Source organism: Macaca nemestrina, chromosome 11, assembly GCF_043159975.1.
Source record: "Macaca nemestrina isolate mMacNem1 chromosome 11, mMacNem.hap1, whole genome shotgun sequence".
Lineage (NCBI taxonomy): Eukaryota > Metazoa > Chordata > Mammalia > Primates > Cercopithecidae > Macaca > Macaca nemestrina.
The window spans coordinates 116,500,130-116,520,036 of NC_092135.1; the positions used below are offsets into that span (position 1 = coordinate 116,500,130).

Genomic DNA, 19,907 nt, shown 5'->3' on the forward strand with positions numbered 1-19,907 from the left:
CCCTCTTCCCAGCCACCTCAATCCCCAGGGCCAAGAAAGAGTGGCTTTAAGGTTAGGTAAGTGTCAACATTTTATTGGTCCTCACATAATTTCTCCCTGGAAATGGTATGAACACCAGAAGTGTAAGAAAGAAGGAAGGTGGGGAGTAACGTGCTCAAGAGAGGCTGCAGGGAAGAGCATATTCTCTCCCAAAGTCCTATTTATTTCACATGAGAGCAGGAGTGTTTTTGATAATCCTGGGCTTTGGACAGTCTGGGGGACACACATTTGCAGAATATCCAAGTACAAGGCATCTGTCCAACCTCCTAATTTCGCAGATACAAATTCAAGGCCAGATGGTGCCTGCCCTAGGTCATTTGGCTGGTAGTGGTAGAGACAGGGTCAAAGTCAGGGCTTCACTGTTGGACAACTGAGGCAGAGCCCTGTGGGCCAGGGAGGACAGGAAGGACGGACTGATCTCCTGGATTTCTCAATAGGTCTTCTTCTGGATTGGGAAACATGCCAATGAGGAGGAGAAGAAGGCTGCAGCCATCACCGCGCAGGAATACCTCAAGACCCATCCCAGCGGGCGTGACCCCGAGACCCCCATCATTGTGGTGAAGCAGGGATACGAGCCCCCCACCTTCACAGGCTGGTTCCTGGCTTGGGATCCCTTTAAGTGGAGTGTGAGTGGCCTCATCCCAGCATGTCCTTCTCTAGCCCTGCCTGGAGATCAGTGCTGATTCCCGCAGGCCATTCCGTCTCTTTGGGATGTATGACCTGCTGATTTAGAAAGGGGCTAGAAGAGGCTTAGAATAGAAAGTAAGGCTGCACTAAGGCCATTAGGCCTCCTGGTGAGAGGGAAGAAGTCTATCAAAAATCAAGGCTAATTACAGTGCCTTGTTTGCACACTACTTTTAGAGCAAAGCTGCTGGATAGTATAGATAAGAAATGTACTGATTATTTAAATTAAACACAATTCAAAATTCAGTTTGTCACTAGCCACATGTGGCTGTCAGCTACTGTGTTGGGCAGCGCAGGTGAGAATGTTCTTTCTCATCATTGCAGCAACACGGTGGATCCTCCGTGCCAGCTGAAACATGCTGGTTCTAAAGAATTGACAAATGTCTTCCTGGTGCTAAATTCTTTTTTTTTTTGAGATGGAGTCTCGCTCTGTCACCCAGGCTGGGGTGCAGTGGCCGGATCTCAGCTCACTGCAAGCTCCGCCTCCCGGGTTTACGCCATTCTCCTGCCTCAGCTTCCCGAGTAGCTGGAACTACAGGCGCCCGCCACCTCATCCAGCTAGTTTTTTGTATTTTTTAGTAGAGACGGGGTTTCACCATGTTAGCCAGGATAGTCTCCATCTCCTGACCTCGTGATCCGCCCGTCTCGGCCTCCCAAAGTGCTGGGATTACAGGCTTGAGCCACCGCGCCCGGCCCCTGGTGCTAAATTCTAAGCAAAATGGGTCATGTATGTGGTCCTTACCTGAGGGATGGTGTGCCAAGCTCCCACGGGGCGTTTCCTAAACTGGCCCCACATAGAAGCAAGGGGCAGATCCCCAGGATGGAACTCCAGCAAAGGTTTTCTGTAGGAAGAAGGCCAAGGTAGAGTGAAGCCTGGCCTGGTGGCTCTGGGTGCTCTAAATTGTCATAACACATGGGTTTAGGGAAGCAGAAAGCTTAATTTCCTTAAATCTGTTGGTTTGTTTTTTAAATTCTGCAGTTAGATGGGCTGAGTTTAGTTTTTACTCAAGGCAGCATATCAAGATGCCAGGTTTTCTCAGTTCACTTTAGTTATCACCCTTCCCTCACCTCAAGTGTGTGCTGGCTTCTCTCTCAGCCTCATTCACTCATTCATTCATTCAGCATAAGTGTGCTCTAGGATATGGAGATGGGTCTCCTCAGAGAGCCATGGTCCCTTCACTCCTCTGTGGCAGGGATCCCTTCTAGGATCTGGGGGGACCCCCGCCCATCCCCAGGAGCCCTGCATTCCCCAGAGCCTACATAACCTAGGCTGGGTTCTCCACACTGCCTGCGGTTCTTGCCCTGGCCCCTGCAGGTGGGAAAAGATCCTCCCCATCCCCAAGTCAGGCTGAGCTGGGACAAATATAGCCTGCCCTGCCCTTTTCTGATCTGGCAGCCCCTCTGGTCCCAACCTCACCACCTAATCTCCTTTTTCGGGGACCCTCCTCCAGCCTCAGCCTGTGTATCCTCTTTCCTTTACCACTAGGCCCCAGACCAGCCTTCTTTCCATTCCTGAGGGAAAACGGCTTCTCATCCATCTTCTCTGCTGAGATCCAGGTCTAATCTGTTATTTACTTTATGTGCAGAACGCCAAATCCTATGAGGACTTGAAGGTGGAGCTTGGCAACTCTAGGGACTGGAGCCAGATCACTGCTGTGAGTCCGGGGCAGGGTGGCTGGGCCTTGCAGTGGCCAGCTGGTGGTCAGACCTGTGGGAGCCAAGAATGCTGCAGAGAAGACACCAGTGTCCTGTGCTTTCCCTCCTATTTCTCCCTACTTCTCATTCTTCTTGCTGTTTAACTCCAGTGCCTCTAGTGGTTTTGTTTCCTCAATTTCCTAGTGAAATGGTTCTCAATTTTTTTTTTGAGACACAGTTTCACTCTGCCTCCCAGGCTGGAGTGCAGTGGCAGGATCTCGGCTCACTGCAACCTCTACCTCCCGGGTTCAAGTGATTCTCATGCCTCAACCTCCCAAGTAGCTGGGATTACAGGTGTGTGCTGCCATGCCTGGCTAATTTTTGTATTTTTAGTAGAGACAAGGTTTCACCATGTTGGCCAGGCTGGTCTCAAACTCCTGACCTCAAGTGATCCCCCAGCCTTGGCCTCCCAAAGTGCTGGGATTGCAGGCATGAGCCACGACGCCCGGCCTGGTTCTCAGATTTTTATCATGCATAAAAGTCTGGGAACTGGGGGCAGGGAGTAAGGGGGAAGCATATTAAAATGCAGATTCCAAGGCCCCATTCCCAAATATTCTGGTTTATAGACTAAGAATTGGCACCTAGGAATCTGCATCTTTTAAATCTTATTTTTAAAAGGTAATTTCATGTAGTTAGTCCATGGACTACACTTTGAGAAAGAATGCTGTCTCTACACACCATCACCCTTGGGGTCCCTTCTCTAGGTAGAATAACTACAATTCCTTTGGTCTTTCAGTGAGTTAACAGAAATGTATTTAGGCCGGGCGCAGGGGCTCACGCCTGTAATCTCAGCACTTTGGGAGGCCGAGGAGGGTGGATTGCTTGAGCCCAGGAGTTTGAGACTAGTCTTGGTAACATGGGGAAACCTCATCTTTACAAAAAATAAAAAACAGCCAGGAGTGGTGGCATGTGCCTGTGGTCCCAGCTACTCAGGACGCTGAGGTGGGAGGTTGGTTTGAGCCCAGGAGGCAGAGGTTGCAGTGAGCTGAAATTGTGCCACTGCACTGCAGCCTGGGCAACAGAGTCAGACCCTGTCTCAAAAAAAACTCCTGCCCCTCCGCAGTCCCCCCACCCCCCAAAAAAGGAAATGTATTTAGCCTTTAGGCCTGGGACATGGGAATATGAAATCAAAACCTTTGCTTTGAGAAGTTCACAGGCTTACAGAGGGAACAAGACAGAGCTAACTCTGAGGAATGTGTCCAGAATTCAAGAGTAAGTTCACAAGCACACTGGGGTATAATCAACAGATGGTCAAAACTTACGGCACTCACGAAACCTTTCTTGGTGGACTGACAGTACAGACTGGCACGTATAGATAGGTCAAGGTTAAGTGACTTTATAGATGACAATTTCACAAGAGGTAAGAGAGACAGGGTCACAAATATCCAGGCTAGATCTCAAACTCTGGGGGAAGCCATGGGAAAGTTAATGAATCATTAAAGAAAAGAGTCATTTTTCACCAATGGACTTTGGTCAGAACAGACCACTAAGCTCTATGTTGTGTGTGTGGTTTTTTTTGGCTTTTTTTTTTTTTTTTTTTGAGGAGTCTCTCTCTGTTGCCCAGGCCGGAGCGCAGTGGCATGATCTCAGTTCACTGCAACCTCCACCTTCCAGGTTCAAATGATTCTCCTACTTCAGCCTCCTGAGTAGCTGGGATTACAGGCGCCCACCACCATGCCTGGCTAAGTTTTGTATTTTCAGTAGAGACGTGGTTTCACCATGTTAGACAGGCTGGTCTTGAATTCCTGACCTCAAGTGATCTATCCACCTCAACCTCCCAAAGTGCTGGGATTACAGGCGTGAGCCACCACGCCCGGCCTATGTTGTGTTCTTATGAGTGTATGTGTGGCAGGGTGGGGTGGGACATGGGAGGCTTCTTGGAAGGTGGTGCCCTAGAGACTTCAGAGAGAAAGGCAGCCTGGGAGGTAGCTGCACACCAGCTAAGTAACCAGTGGTTTCCTTTTCTTTCCTAGGAGGTCACAAGCTCGAAAGTGGACGTGTTCAATGCTAACAGCAACCTCAGTTCTGGGTCTCGGCCCATCTTCCCCCTCGAGCAGCTAGTGAACAAGCCTGTAGAGGAGCTCCCCGAGGGTGTGGATCCCAGCAGGAAGGAGGTAGGTCAGACCCTCAAAGGAGGACAAATAAGTCCATTTGTTGGACCACCATAGTTGACTCCCAGATTTGGCCCTACAGGTGACTAGGTGCTGGGGATGAACAAGACAGATGGGATCCTGCCTTCATACCAGCTTATATTTCAGGAGGAGAGAGATCAGAGAAGTCTGGTTACACTATTATTTAATTTAAGGGTTAAGTGCCAGAAAGTGAAGTACAGGAGCTGTGAAGAGTATTACAAACAGGGCCGGGTGCAGTGGCTCATGCCTGTAATCCCAGCACTTTGGGAGGCTGAGGCGGGTGGATTACCTGAGGTCAGGAGTTTCAGACCAGCCTGACCAATATGGTGAAACTCCATCTCTACTAAAACTATAACAATTAGCCAGGTGTGGTGGTGTACACCTGTAATCCCAGCTACTCGGGAGGCTGAGTCATGAGAATTGCTTGAACCTGGGAGGTGGAAGTTGCAGTGAGCCAAGATCATGCCACTGCATTCCACCCTGGGCAACAAAGTGAGACTGTCTCAAAAAAAGAAAAAGAAAAAAAGGTATTACAAAGAGGAGCCTGATTTAGAGATTTCCTTCTGAAAGATAAACCGGAATTATTGAGACAAAGTAAGTTAGTTCTGGAGAAGGGACAGCTAACATGAAGCCCAAAGGCAAGGGATAAAAATGGGGGCAAAGCTGTAAGATAGCCAGAGTGGCTGTGGTGTGCAGAGCCAGGGAGGGAGGCAGGGCTGAAGTGGCAGTGCCTTCTACCCCAAGTTAAGGATCGTATCATGTATCCTGGCAGTGAAGGGGAGTATCATTATGGTTGAAGTAGCAGAGTGACAGACTTACACTGGGCTGGGCACGGTGGCTCATGCCTGTAATCCCAGCACTTTGAGAGGCCAAGGCATGCGGACCACCTGAGGTCAGGTGTTCGAGACCAGCCTGGCCAACATAGTGAAACCCCAACTCTACTAAAATTACAAAAATAGCCGGGCGTGGTGGCTTGTGCCTATAATCCCAGGTACTTGGGATGCTGAGGCAGGAGAATCACTTGAACCCAGGAGGTGGAGGTTGCAGTGAGCCGAGATTTCACCATTGCACTCCAGCCTCGATGACAAGAGTGAAACTCCGTTTCAAAAAACAAAACAAAAAACTAATAATAATTACAGCTGCTCATTGAACAAAAGCCTGGAAGGTGGCAAGAGCAGCCATAGGAACACCAGTTAGGAGAGACAGCGTAGCTGCTCTCAGGCTGATAGGTAGGTGGGAATCTAGAATAGGTCATGGTGGAGAGAAACATTTAGGAGGTAAAATCAACGATATTTGGTAATTACTGGATAAAGAGTATGAGAGAAGAGAAAATAGCATCATTCTCCACGATAGAAAACTGGATCAGGCTGAGCTTAGTTTAGTGGTAGCTACATCCTTTGAGGTTTAGATACATGTTCAGCGGGCAGGCAATTCAGAGGAACACCAGGGCAGAGATATGAATTTAAGACTCATCAGCACATGGTCCATGCGGTAACTGTGGTTAGCACAGCAAGAAGAGCTTGTTCAAAACACTTTTTTGTGTGCGTGTGAGGAATGGAGTTTGGGGCTGGACACTTTTTTAAAATTTGAGATAGGATCTCACTCTGTTGCCCAGGCTGGAGTGCTGTTGCAATCATGGCTTACTGCAGCCTCAACTTTCTGGGCTCAAGTGATCCTCCCATCTCAGCCTCCCAAAGTGTTGGAATTACAGGTGTGAGCCACTGCACCCAGCCTAAGAACCCATTTCTAATATTCATTCCCACTTCACGAAGATCCAAAATAGGCTGCCAATCTAGCTTAGGGGTATTGAGAGGAGAGATAATATACTCTATGTAAGTCAAAAAGTAGTCTTACAAATGAATCAAGGGATCACAGAAGAGAGATACCTAGTTTCTCTCTCAGAACATCAAAGTCTGTTAAGGGTTTCGACTCAATATAAAGTGTTTTGTTCCCAGAGAATTTCAATTCTGCCTTTTACCTTAGAGAGCACATTCCTGGCCGGGTGCGGTGGCTCACGCCTGTAATCTCAGCACTTTGGGAGGCCGAGGCGGGCGGATCACAAGGTCAGGAGATCGAGACCACGGTGAAACCCCGTCTCTACTAAAAATACAAAAAATTAGCCGGGCGCGGTTGTGGGCGCCTGTAGTCCCAGCTACTCGGGAGGCTGAGGCAGGAGAATGGCGTGAACCCGGGAGGTGGAGCTTGCAGTGAGCCGAGATCGCGCCACTGCACTCCAGCCTGGGCGACAGAGCCAGACTCCGTCTCAAAAAAAAAAAAAAAAAAAAAAAAAAAAAAAAAAAAAAAGAGCACATTCCTGTGTTCTCTCCTGGTTCTCTCATCTGTGAGGTTGCTGGAAGGTTAGGAGGCACATGTGTCCTCACTGTAACTTTGGGATGATCCCAGTATGATGACAAGGTAAGCCCAGCCCTTGGTACATAGTACTCTACAAATGAAAGCTGTTATTATCTCCTGTTCTATACCTGAGAAAACTGAGATCCAGAGAGATGAAGTGACTTGCCTAACATTACTAGTTAGTTGCAAAGCCAGAGCAAGAACCAGGCCTTTGGAGTCCCACTGTTACCATCACGCCATGGAGCATAAAGGAGGTATTTCTTTCTTTCTTTTTTTTTTTTTTTTTGAGATGGAGTCTTGCTCTGTCGCCCAGGCTGGAGTGCAGTGGCGTGATCTCAGCTAACTGCAACCTCTGTCTCCCAGGTTCAAGTGATTCTCCTGCCTCAGCCTCCAAGTAGGTAGGATTACAGCCACACACCACCACGCTTGTCTAATTTTAGTATTTTTAGTCGAGACAGGGTTTCCCCATGTTAGCCAGGCTGGTCTCAAACTCCTGACCTCAGGTGATCTGCCCGCCTTGGACTCCCAAAGTGCTATTACAAGCATGAGCCACCACGCCTGGCCAATAAAGGAGGTATTTCTAAAGGAGGGCAGCCAATGTTATTGAACCAGAGGATTGATGGAAGGCAGAAATGGATTGCTAATTTTAAATGGACAGACTCAAGACAGCCCCATCATGGTAGAAGCAAAGAAGGCTTAGATTCTTTTTTAAAAACCAGTTTTCTGTAGCGTTTTTTTTTTTTTTTTTTTTTTTTTTTTTTTTTTGAGACAGAGTCTCTGTTGCCCAGGCTGAAGTGCAGTGGCACAAGCTTGGTTCACTGTAACCTCCACTTCCTGAGTTCAAGCAATTCTCCTGTCTCAGCCTCCTTAGTAGCTTGGGACTACAGGCGCATGCCATCACGCCTGGCTAATTTTTGTATTTTTAGTAGAGATGGGGTTTCACCATATTGGCTAGGCTGGTCTCCAACTCCTGACCTCAGGTGATCCACCTGCCTCTGCCTCCCAAAGTGCTGGGATTACAGGCATGAGATGCTGCACCCGGCCTGTGGCTGATTTTTTTGTTTTGTTTTTTGAGATGGGGTTTCACTCGTTGCCCAGGATGGAGTGCAATGGCGTGATCTCGGCTCACTGCAACCTCTGCCTCCCTGGTTCAAGCAATTCTCCTGCCTCAACTTCCCAAGTAGCTGGGATTACAGGCGTGCGCCACCACACCCGGCTAATTTGTTTTTGTATTTTTAGTTGAGACAGGGTTTCACCAGATTGGTCAGGTTGGTCTCAAACTCCTGACCTCAGGTGATCCACTCACCTCAACTTCCCAAAGTGTTGGGATTACAGGCGTGAGCCACTGCATCTGGCCTGCAGCCGACTTTTTTTTCTTTTTTTTTGAGACAGAGTCTTGCTCTGTCATCCAGGTTGGAGTGCAGTGGCGTGATCTCGGCTCATTCCAAGTTCCGCCTCCCGGGTTCACGCCATTCTCTTGCCTTAGCCTCCCGAGTAGCTGGGATTATAGGCGCCTGCCACTACGCCCGGCTAATTTTTGTATTTTTAGTAGAGATGGGGTTTCACCATGTTAGCCAGTATGGGCTCGATCTCTTGACCTTGTGATCCACCCGCCTTAGCCTCCCAAAGTGCTGGGATTAGAGGCATGAGCCACTGCGCCCGCCCGGCTTACAGCTGATTTTTTTTTTTTTTTTTTTTTGAGACGGAGTCTTGCTCTGTCGCCCAGGCTGGAGTTCAGTGGCGCAATCTCGGCTCACTGCAAGCTCCGCCTCCCGGGTTCACGCCATTCTCCTGCCTCAGCCTCCCGAGTAGCTGGGACTACAGGCGCCTGCCACCACGCCCGGCTAATTTTTTTGTATTTTTAGTAGAGATGGGGTTTCACTGCACTAGCCAGGATGGTCTCAATCTCCTGACCTTGCGATCCACCCGCCTTGGCCTCCCAAAGTGCTGGGATTACAGGTGTGAGCCACCGCACCCGACTACAGCTGATTTTTTTAATCATGGAAGTAGTATACATTCTTGTGGGAGAGCGGAGTTCAGTGTCATGTGGGAGTGTAGGAGAGGTTTTCAGATCTGTCTGCTCCAATCTTGCAAGGTGAGCCAGTGACAACAGTGGGGTGGTGGGTCTGGCTGCAGGCAGAGCAAGATGGTAATCTAAGTATTTGTGCACTGATGAGTAAACAACAGGGAGGCAGATGTGGGCATGGGTGAGGCTGGTAATCAGCTGGCAGGACTGCAGGTTCAGGAACAGGACCAACGGAAAGATACAAGTCCACTAGGATGGGTAGTCCCTGCTATCTAGCCTGAGGGGTCAGAGTCCAGCAGTCCTAACAAAACTGAAGAGCCAGGCTGGACCAGAGACAGCAAAGACCTAGGACATAGCAGCCACAGCTGTGAGGAACCTGGGGGGAGGGTGCTACACACAGATGTGGGGTATGGCAGCTCTTCCCCATCCACTGATCCCCAAATCATTTATATTTATCCTCTTTCTTCCAAAACCAAGTACTCAGCTGAGTGCAGTGGCTCATGCCTGTAATCCCAGGCACTTTGGGAGGCCAAGGCAGGCAGATTGCTTGAGCCCAGGAGTTTGAGACCAGCCTGGGCAATAAAGTGAGACACTGTCTCTACAAAAAAATACAAAAATTAGCCCGGTTGTCCCAGCTACCCAGGAGGGTGTCCCAGCTACCCAGGAGGGTGTCCCAGCTACCCAGCACCTGTTGTCCCAGCTACCCAGGAGGGTGAGCCCAGGAGATTGGCACTGCAGGTGATCTGTGATTGTCACCACACTCCAGAATGGGTGACAGAGCACGACCCTGTCTCAGCCTCCCCCCCAAAAAACAAAAAGAAGCCCCAAACCAAAACCAAATACTCCCCTACTCTGCCTCGGGGAGTGGGGAAGGCTTCCAGGAAACTTAAGGAGAGAATGCCCAGGGTGGGAGGCAAATCTGACAGGTTAGAAATCTGGAGCATCAGACCCCCCCTGAGGTTGAAATCCATCTATAGGTGTTTACTAAGAAGCTGTTTAATTCAGGGCTCTCTGTGGGAGTCAATAAAATGTTCCCTAGGGCAACTCCATCTTAGCAGAGCAGCCTAAGTATTAAAGGAAACCCACAAGTCTCGCCTCTACACTGTCTACCTCTTGGTGCTTAGAGCAGCAGAGATGAAGGCTGAGAGATGCTGTTTTATAGCAACTTTAATTTGGGACTCTTAACTGAGTGTGCCTTGAGGGTATTTAGCTTGCCTTAAACAGTGTCATTATCATCTTAGTGCTGGGAACAAAAGTCATTTCAGTGAATTCCTTCATCTTATGGCTGAAGACACCCAAAGCTTAGAAAGGTAGTGACTCCCAGTTGTGATTTCCTAGCCAAGAGTAAAAATGTAAAATTGTGCTATCTAATCTTCTGGATCATTCACAGGATGAGAGAAGCTAGTATTACTTGTTTATCCAAGTATTTTTTCAACTCAAAAAGCTAGGCAAAATTTAGTTCTGAATTTGTTCTTTGGCCTTCCTAGTGTCTTCTATTGGAATCCTTCCCCCGACCTCAGTTGTACCTTCTGCTGCTACCCTCCCACTCTCTAAGCAAAACCTCCTCCTAAAAAATAATCTGACACATTCACAGAAGAATATAAAAAACTGATGAGGATGAACAAGTTGTCTTTTCTTTTTTTTTGAGACAGAGTCTCACTGTGTTGCCCAGACTGGAGTGCAGTGGCATGATCTTGGCTTACTGCAGCCTCCGCCTCCCGGGTTCAAGCTATTCTCCTGCCTCAGCCTCCCAAGTAGCTGAGAATACAGGTTCCCACCACCATGCCTGCTAATTTTTTGTATTTTTAGTAGAGACGCGGTTTCACCATGTTGGCCAGGCTGGTCTCGAACTCATGACCTCAGGTGATCCACCCGCCTAGGCCTCCCAAAGTGCTGGGATTATAGGTATGAGCCACTGCACCTGGCCAACAAGTTGCCTTTTAACTGGGAACCAAACCTGTAAGCCAAGAGTGATGAAGCTATCCATAATGGTAAAATTGTGGCCAACTGCAAGTGTTAATAGCTTACCTTGCAGGTCTGGGAGTTGAAAGCTGACAAGAGGGCTTTACAGTATACCTGAAACTCAAGGAAGAAAGTCAGCATGGTGCAGTGGAACATATATTGGAATGAGGTGACCTTGACTTTTTTTTTTTTGAGACAGAGTCTTGCTCTGTTGCCCAGGCTGGAGTGCAGTGGCGCCATCTCGTTCACTGCAACCTCTGCATCCCAGGTTTAAGCAATTATCCCGCCTCAGCCTCCGGAGCAGCTGGGATTACAGGTGCCTGCCACCACGCCCAGCTAATTTTTGTATTTTTAGTAGAGACAGGGTTTCACCATGTTGGCCAGGCTTGGCTCGAACTCCTGACCTCATGATCCACTTGCCTTGGCCTCCCAAAGTGTTGGGATTACAGGTGTGAGCCAACACGCCGGCCTGACTTTCTTAAACTTTAACTGCATCACCTGAAAATGGGAATATTCAAATCTGCCTCAGTTCCTTTGTAAGTGCCACAGCAGTATATGGAAACTAGATTCCTACTTTGCTCCATCCATTAGGGCTGGAGTGGGTCCTACTTCCCTTGCAGGCAGTCTGTTAACTTGATCCAAAGCAAAGTAGGGCCCAGGAGGGAGACTTCTCCTGAGGGTGACAGTCTTTTGCTAGAAGAGTTGTATGTCCTGTGACAGCAATAAAATGTTTTTTTTGAGACAGGGTCTTGTTCTTTCACCCAGGCTGGAGTACAATGGTACTATCTTGGCTTACTGCAACCTCTGCCACCTGGGCTCAAGTGATCCTGCCACCTCAGCCTCCTGAGTAACTGGGACTATAGATGTGCACCACCATACCTGGCTAATTTTTGAATTTTTTTGGTAGAGACAGGGTTTTACCATGTTGCCCAGGCTAGTCTTGAACTCCTGAACTCAAGCAATCTGCCTGACTTGGCCTCCCAAAGTGCTGGAATTACAGACATGAGCCACCACACCTGGCCCTAATAAAATCTCACATACCCAGACTAGAGCAGATACCCTTATAGGGCTCATCTGCTTGCTTTGTGGGCAGCTTGGATTCACTGTTTAAGTGGAGGTAAATGAGCAACATACTATGTTTTGTGTTTGTGAGATGGAAAACTATCGCCCAGGTTGGAGTGCAGTGGCACGATCTCAGCTCACTGCAACCTCTGCCTCCTGGGTTCAAGCGATTCTCCTGCCTCAGCCTCCAGAGCAGCTGGGATTACAGGTGTGTGCCACCATGCCTGCCTAATTTGTTTTCAGTACACTTTCATATGTAATATTATTTTCATTTTCATAAAAGCAAGTGAAAATTTGCCTTGAATGTTCCTGGCTGGGGTTGGTGGCTCACGCTTATAATCCCAGCACTTTGGGAGGCCAAGGCGGGTGGATGCTTGAGCTCAGGGATTCCAGACCTGCCTGGGCAACATGGTAGTGCATGCCTGTGGTCCCAGCTACTCGGGAGGCTGAGATGGGAGGACTGCTTGAGCCCAGGAGGTTGAGGCTAGAGTGAGCTGAGATTGTGTCACTGCACTCCAGCCTGTGTGACAGAGCAAGACGCTGTTTCAAAAAACAAAACAAAAACAAAAAAAACAATGGCTAGGCATGGTGGCTCATGCCTGTAATCCCAGCACTTTGGGAGGTCAAGGTGGGTGGATCACTTGAGGCCAGGAGTTCGAGACCAGCCTGGCCAAAAGGCAAAACCTCATCTCTACTAAAAATACAAAAATTAGCCGGGCGTGGTGCCAGGTGCCTGTAGTCCTAGCTACTCAGGAGGCTGAGGCAGGAGAATTGCTTGAATCTGGGAGGTGGACGTTGCAGTGAGTCAAGATCGTGTGCCACTGCTTTCTAGCCTGGGGAACAGAGTAAGACTCTGTCTTTAAAAAAAAAAAAAAAAAAAAAAAAAAAAAAAAAAAAAAGAAACGTTCCCCATTTAATAGAGAGGAAAACTAAGGCTTGGAAAGAAGAGTCCTAATTCTTATTTGGGCTAATGTGAACTTGACCCTTGTAAAAAGAACATCTCAATCTACTACACTACTATCTTTTCATTGTTAAAAATTCAGGGATCAGGCCAGGTGTGCTGGCTCACACCTGTAATCCCAGCACTTTGGGAGGCCGAGTAGGGTGGATCACTTGAGGTCAGGAGTTCGAGACCAGCTTGGCCAACATGGTAAAACTCCGTCTCTACTAAAAATACAAAGGTTAGCAGGGCATGGTGGTGCATGCCTGTAATCTCAGCTACTTGGGAGGCTGAGGCAGGAGAATCGCTTGAAATCAGGAGGTGGAGGTTGCAGGTTGCAGTGAACTGAGTTCGTGCCACTGCACTCCAGCCTGTGCAACAGAACAAGACACGGTCTGGGAAAAAAAGAAAAAAAAAAAAATCCAGGGATAAACCTCTGGAATACCAAAATACCATATTCACCTCCTCTCCATCCCTTTTCTGGCTCTCCTGACATTGCTTGTGTTTACTCTTCATTTATTTGATTATACACCACATCTATATGACTCATCTGAGCAAACGGCACCTGAGGGTAAGGGAGGAGGAAAGGATATGTGACCTTTGCCCTCTGGTCCCTCTCTTCTAGGAGCACCTGTCCATTGAAGATTTCACTCAGGCCTTTGGGATGACTCCAGCTGCCTTCTCCACTCTGCCTCGATGGAAGCAACAAAATCTGAAGAAAGAAAAAGGACTATTTTGAGAAGAGGAGCTGTGGTTGTAAAGCAGTACCCTACCCTGATTGTGGGGTCTCATTTTCTCACCGATATTAGTCCTACACCAATTGAAGTGAAAATTTGCAGTTAAAGTTTGTGCCTATGAGCACAAACTTCTGTGGCAAATGCCACTTTTGTTTAATAATGTACCTATTCCTTCAGAAAGATGATTCCCCAAAAGGAGCCTATGGTCCTCATTTCAACTTCTAAGAAGGTCGCTAGATTGTTTCTATCCTGAGGTATTGCATCATTTTTAATACTCCTGTTCTAGAGTCTCTCTTCTTAGAAGAGCACAAACACTCCATGGAACATTAGAGTTCTGAGGCACTACCCTACCTAGCTTGTCCTCTATCATGACTCATTTTTATCTATGGCAGGTAGGCTGAAGCATTTTGCAGGTTTACATCTTCCCCAGAGTAACAGCTTTTCCTTTTCACATTTACTTTCCTTACTGCCTTACTCAGTGGGTAAGTTAAAGGGTTGAAGGAGAGTTGAATGGTCCACAAGACTACCCTCTAGGAGGTTTCACAAATACCAAACAGTACTGTGAGAGCAGCACATCCACTGGGGCTAGGCTTGAGACCTAAAGGCAAGTAAGAAATGCATATGCTATTTCACTTCTTCTCCCAACCCTTAATAATAAGGCAAAGGAAGAGCCTAGTGAAGGCCAATGCTAGGTTTACAAACTTATCCAGAAGCCTCCGCAAAGCTTCACAGGCTCCTCAGATGAAAATAACAATAATCAACGGGGACTACGGCCAAACACTGGTTTGCCATTCTGTTCCTTTTAAGAAGTAACAACGCTGCAAGGAAGTCCATGTCAGAAAGCCAACAGAAGGTGATTTCCACAACTTTGAATAGGTTGTTATAAGTATCAGCAAGAATGTGTCCTTTTCAGAAATAACAGTCAAATCAACAGAAGGTTAATAAAGGCTTTAATTTCATACACACAAAAAAACTCTATGCATAATTTAAAAAGGAAACAAAAACAAAAACCGTAAAGGATACAGAGGAACAGTTCTGCTAAAACACAGATAAAAGTGCCGCTCCATACAAAACATAAAGAATCAGAATCAGAAGTCACTCTGAACATAAAGAAAAAAAATCATCTCACAAATAATGTGGCCACAGCTGCCAGAAAACCTGGTAGTGGCTCAATTAGGCAAAGTGTACGAATCTCATTTTTGTTTTTCTCTCCTTAAATGTAAAGAAACAACGATGACAATAGGCCAGAGAAATTAGGGAGGGAAGGATAAGCTCAAAGGGAGGGAAACCTGGGGACAGGAGGTATGCACACCCACACGTGGTCTCACTCTTCACACAGGCCCACTATTTTTGAAGACCAGTTTCTGATGTCTGACTGGACAAACCTGGATCCTGGTCCAGACTCTCACCCTCTCTATTCTTATGCCAATGGACATACCTATACTTTGAACTTCTATACTTTTAAGAAAAGTCCAATGTTACAAAATCAAATGCTTATATTCAGCCTGGCACACTTTTTAAATAAAAACTCCATACACCTCAGACATAGCACACATGGAGACAACTTACTATTGTGTGTAAGTATGATACAATGAATGAGACTGCCTGAAGTCTAGTAATCAAAGCATGCCATAAGGTGAATGATTGTGGTGAAACACAGCAAAATAACTGTCACAAAACTTTCAAGGCCTAACAAACTAGAATTTTCCAATAAAATATATATATTTTTTTCAGATGTTAATAAGACATATCAGTAGAGACAAAATTAGAATTTTGAAGTAATGCAATAAAAAGAGGAGGGCAGAAGTCTATTTAGTTTTTGCATACACTTGCAAAAGTGCAATACTCAGCATAAAGCAAAATGGGGAGGAAAAAAACATTCATCCATTTTATTGGAACAGTTCTATGTGACTTGCATCTGGTGTTGGGTTGTTGATTTTTCTAAAAATCCACATGTACTTGGAGACCAGCTCTGTTTCCTCCCCCACTGCCCGTTTAAAACAAAAGACCACCTTGGGGGGTCAATTAAATTAAAAAGGCCCTCCACCCCCACAAAATGGGATAACTAAGAGTATCCACTGCAATCATTTCAGAGGACAGAGAAGGAAAATATTTTTATTTGCTTTAATATAACCTCTTTTCAGTAGACCACAAATGAGTTTCCAAACTACTTTTTTTCTCTCTTTAATTTAGGTGTTTGCAGATAATTTTCATTATACAACTATATCTGTAGCTGTACATGTGTATAGTTACATAATGGTAACTATACACGATATAGAAGAATCAGTAAATTCATGGATTATTTTACTGAGGTTTTATATTTTAAAGCCTGTTTCAGAATTTTACACTTGATCAAGGAGAAAAATAAATGTGTAGTCTAACATTTGCTTTCTGGAGTTAATTAACTGATCTGTAAGTACCACTGCATATGTCTTAAAATGTAAACATATTTACATTTGTTGTATTTGTTATTGAGCCTTTAAAGTTAGGCCCAGAATGAACAGACCATAGCAAGTAAACAAATAATTTTTAGAATCAAAGTATTAACAAAAGACCAATTCATGGATTTGCTTATTCTATCCTGCTGAGACAAAACTCCTGAGTGTGCACACACATGTGAATATATCCCTATGAAACAGTCTATCTTCTCATAGGCTTAAATTGTAGTCATGGCTATTAAAGAAATTAACAGCATCCAGCCACATGCAACTTTCCAACCTTCAGTACTATTACGGGATTAAAATAAACAAATATGAAGTTTAGTTTATTTTTCCCTTAAAATTCCAACAAAGATCAAAATGCTGTATCTAGAACTAATTGCCATCAAGTTCCAATTCAATGTCATTTAAAGTAATGTAACCACACATTTGGTATTTTCAATAGGAAGGTTAATTAGGTATTGTGCAAACTGCCTGCAACGGAAGCACTCAGTCCTTATCTAACTTGTCCCTTCCTGGCCCCAACATGCTAACTGCCCTATCCCCAATTCTGGGCAAACTGATAACAATGTGCAAAAAATAATATATTATCTATTTATAATTTTAAAATATATACAGCCAGCTCAAAAAAAACAACAAGCCCCATCAACATAGTCCAGCTGAAATCTCCATTGGTAGTCAAAGAAATAGATTAAAGGAGTAAAGGAAGGAGAAGGCTGACAGGGCCACAAGAATGGACAGACATCAAGTAAAATTTGAGTCCCAAACATGCAAGTACATGAGCAGTGAGATAACTTATATATTCCCATAACCTATTTCAACAACTCCTGCCCAAGACATGAGATCAAATCAGGTTTCTGAGGTAAGTGTACTTCTAAACCATACACATATGAAAGCTATGAAAGCAATTCAAATGAGGCTGCTTCATGAGGCAATCTAGACTTATGGCATTATTTCTATTTTTCTCCATGTTTTAACGCAGCCTGCACTTTAAATCTTTCCCAATAATTTTTAACAGTGCCTCTCAAATGCAAAGACAGGTAAAATAATTAATAACTAGCCAAAGAATTTTATCACCACTTCACTCATTTATAAGAAAACCAATTATTTCCAAGCAAAATCAAACCAAACTAAAGAGTCTCCTGGTAGAAATGAAACAAAATTTTAAAGCTAGTTTTAAAACAAAATTTTCCTCTGCTCTAAACTACTCTGGCATTTTCTACCACTCTACCATTTTGGAACATTCATTACAATAATGTATACAGGTAGATGGTAGGAGGCAAAGCATTTATCAGTAGTTAAGCAAAACTGGTGAGGCCATTTATAATTCAAAGAATCAAAACTTAGGTTACTATATTAGAATACATCCAAGTTCCAAGAGTAGGGCTGGAGCTCTCTTAAGGCAATCTTTCAGAAAATATGTTGCATCTTCTGTGATGATGATTTGTGTGTTTTTTTTTCTTTTCTTTTCTTTTTTTTAATGAGATGGAGTCTCACTGTCACGCAGGCTGCAGTGCAATGATGTGATCTCGGCTCACTGCAACCTCTGCCTCCTGGGTTCAAGCGATTCTCTCAAGTGATGGTGGGTTTTTAAATGTTTTTTCCTTCTGAAAACCTGATATGGTTTGTCCCTACCTCTGAGAACTAAAGAATAATCCCTTGTTTATAATAAAAGAAAAATCATGAAAGAATACAACGATGGTTTCCTTTTGCTACACTTAACTCTGTGTGATCCTAATGACATCTGGGCTCACAAAATTATTTTGTGGACAGAATTCCATCCTCAAAAGAATTCTTTATATGGTTTCATAAGCTGCTTAACCAAGCTGATTATGTCAGCTAAGTGACTAGCATAGCACTTAATGTTGCCGCTCTACTTTGCCTCAACTCAGAGCACCTAAAAAGTAGATAAATATATTACGCACCTTTGTTATTTTTTAGTTCTTGGGATTACCTAAGCCAATCACATTTTAATTGCAATCCTATTTTAAAGGCAAAGCCAGACAGTAAATGGTTAAATGCCCAAGGTTTGTCCTATAGCTCAAGTACTTAATTTCATACTTGCAATAGGGCTTTTAGCTTTAGTGGTCCAGAATTTTAGCTTTATCAGAAGAACACTCTTCTAATCCTCCCTATATTTGAGAGACAGAGATGCTAGCATTCTTCCTTATCCCTAAGTATTCCTGCTGGGGAGTCCCAATTGGAGAAATATCTTTCTACCTGTTTAAAGTTTTGGTTGCAATCCATTAGGGTAATGCTGCTCCATGGCAGAATGACAAAAAAAGAAAAAAGATTCTATCTTTACCACCAAAATAATGATGATGATATATGATGAACATACTGTGTGAAGAAATCTCCTTAGAGAGAGCAAAGTATATGAGGAATATCAAATGTGGGACTGTAACATATTCCAAAGCACCAACAATCCATTTCTTGGGACTGCATGTAAACAGCAAAGACATCACAAATTCATGAAATTTGCATACAACAACAACAAAAAAAACAGCTCCTCAAGTCAGGTGACAGCAATGCCCCTCTCTTGCAAAGAGAACAAACTGTCATTAGTGTAACATGAAGAGCTGGCTTTCCAGTGAACTTTACTAATAAGGAAACACACAAAAGGTTACAGACTTGAGTGAAACTACTCAAGGAACATAAAAGTTAAAAGCCAACTGATAAGTACATCTTCACACATTTCTCAGGTGAACGGACTCTTTGACACCTTCATTTCTTCTCCAAACTGCTGTGCTATTAATTTTGAGCAGGCATATTCTGGGGGCTCATCCTAACTCTTTAAGGCTCCATTCATCGTGTGTGTGTGTGTGTGTGTGTGTGTGTGTGTGTGTGTACACACACACACAGATATATATTTACAACATGTATTCCTAAGACAAAAGGAAGTGCCACTCTTATAGGAGAAAAAGAGGATAATCAGCTACAGATGTGAGACCAAAGTTTCCATAAAATAGCATGGAGCATTCTATGTAACTCCCATTTTTGTCTTTTGGTTTGGCCCTGAGCTGTTTGTTGCTCCCGCATCAAGCAGAATTCCAAATTCTCCTTCAGCAGAGGAAAGGTGAGGTGGGCAGCAGTAAGAATATGCAGCGCACACTGCCAACCCAGGAGTTTGTTCCTCACGAGGCTTGACGGGTAGTCTTCCCCACTTCCATGCTAAGTGACTGAGAGTTCTTTTCTGTTTCCAGCAGCTCATCAAAGATCTCCCTTATGATAAAACAAGCAAAAAATAAAACAGGAAATTTAGTAAGTAGAAACAAAGAACAGGCAGGAGAAAAAGTAAAATAAAATTGATACAGATAAGACCTTTACAATTCCATTTCTTGCCTGTATTTTATTAAAAAAGCAGTTCACTCATTTGATCTTAACCCTTTGAATGCTGATTTTTAAGAATAGAGGGGAACTGACAATAGTTAGCTTTAATGAACATGCTAGGTAATTCCCATCCATATAAATCAGATCTTCTAGCTGATAAAACTGGATGACCAAAAAGATTTATGACAGGACATCTTCTATCATAAAACAAATTATCTGGGAGGCCGAGGCGGGCGGATCACAAGGTCAGGAGATCGAGACCACGGTGAAACCCCGTCTCTACTAAAAATACAAAAAATTAGCCGGGCGCGGTTGTGGGCGCCTGTAGTCCCAGCTACTCGGGAGGCTGAGGCAGGAGAATGGCGTGAACCCGGGAGGCGGAGCTTGCAGTGAGCCGAGATCGCGCCACTGCACTCCAGCCTGGGCGACAGAGCGAGACTCCGTCTCAAAAAACAAAAAAAAAAACAAAAAAACAAAAAAAAAAACAAATTATCCAAACTTCCATACCTA

General features: G+C 45.0%; 2 protein-coding genes and 1 long non-coding RNA gene across 9 annotated transcripts in view; 1 reads left to right on the forward strand and 2 right to left on the reverse strand.

Moving 5' to 3' along the window:
• Positions 1-13,882, forward strand: part of LOC105481216 (villin 1) — a 31,925-nt gene extending 18,043 nt beyond the window's left edge. The window contains exons 17-20 of the mRNA XM_011740617.3: positions 477-665; positions 2,310-2,378; positions 4,392-4,532; positions 13,518-13,882. Of these exons, the coding sequence (XP_011738919.2) occupies positions 477-665; positions 2,310-2,378; positions 4,392-4,532; positions 13,518-13,631 (513 nt within the window). The 3' untranslated portion in view covers positions 13,632-13,882. The remainder of the gene's footprint in view (positions 1-476; positions 666-2,309; positions 2,379-4,391; positions 4,533-13,517) is intronic.
• LOC139357219 (uncharacterized) lies at positions 53-12,808 on the reverse strand. 2 transcript variants are annotated; one of them, XR_011610061.1, is made up of 4 exons: positions 10,957-12,808; positions 2,204-2,431; positions 1,466-1,565; positions 53-484 (listed from the first exon to the last, which is right to left on the reverse strand). It is a non-coding gene; the product is annotated as an uncharacterized lncRNA (long non-coding RNA). The 2 variants fall into 2 exon arrangements; XR_011610060.1 differs by lacking the exon at positions 10,957-12,808 and having other exon boundaries at positions 2,204-2,481.
• A 680-nt stretch (positions 13,883-14,562) lies between the features above and the next one.
• The window catches only part of LOC105481220 (ubiquitin specific peptidase 37), a 125,916-nt gene continuing 120,571 nt past the window's right edge, over positions 14,563-19,907 (reverse strand). For all 6 annotated transcript variants that reach the window (XM_071073383.1, XM_071073385.1, XM_071073381.1 and 3 more), the window contains one exon: positions 14,563-19,289. In XM_071073383.1, the coding sequence (XP_070929484.1) occupies positions 19,202-19,289 (88 nt within the window). In that variant the 3' untranslated portion in view covers positions 14,563-19,201. The remainder of the gene's footprint in view (positions 19,290-19,907) is intronic.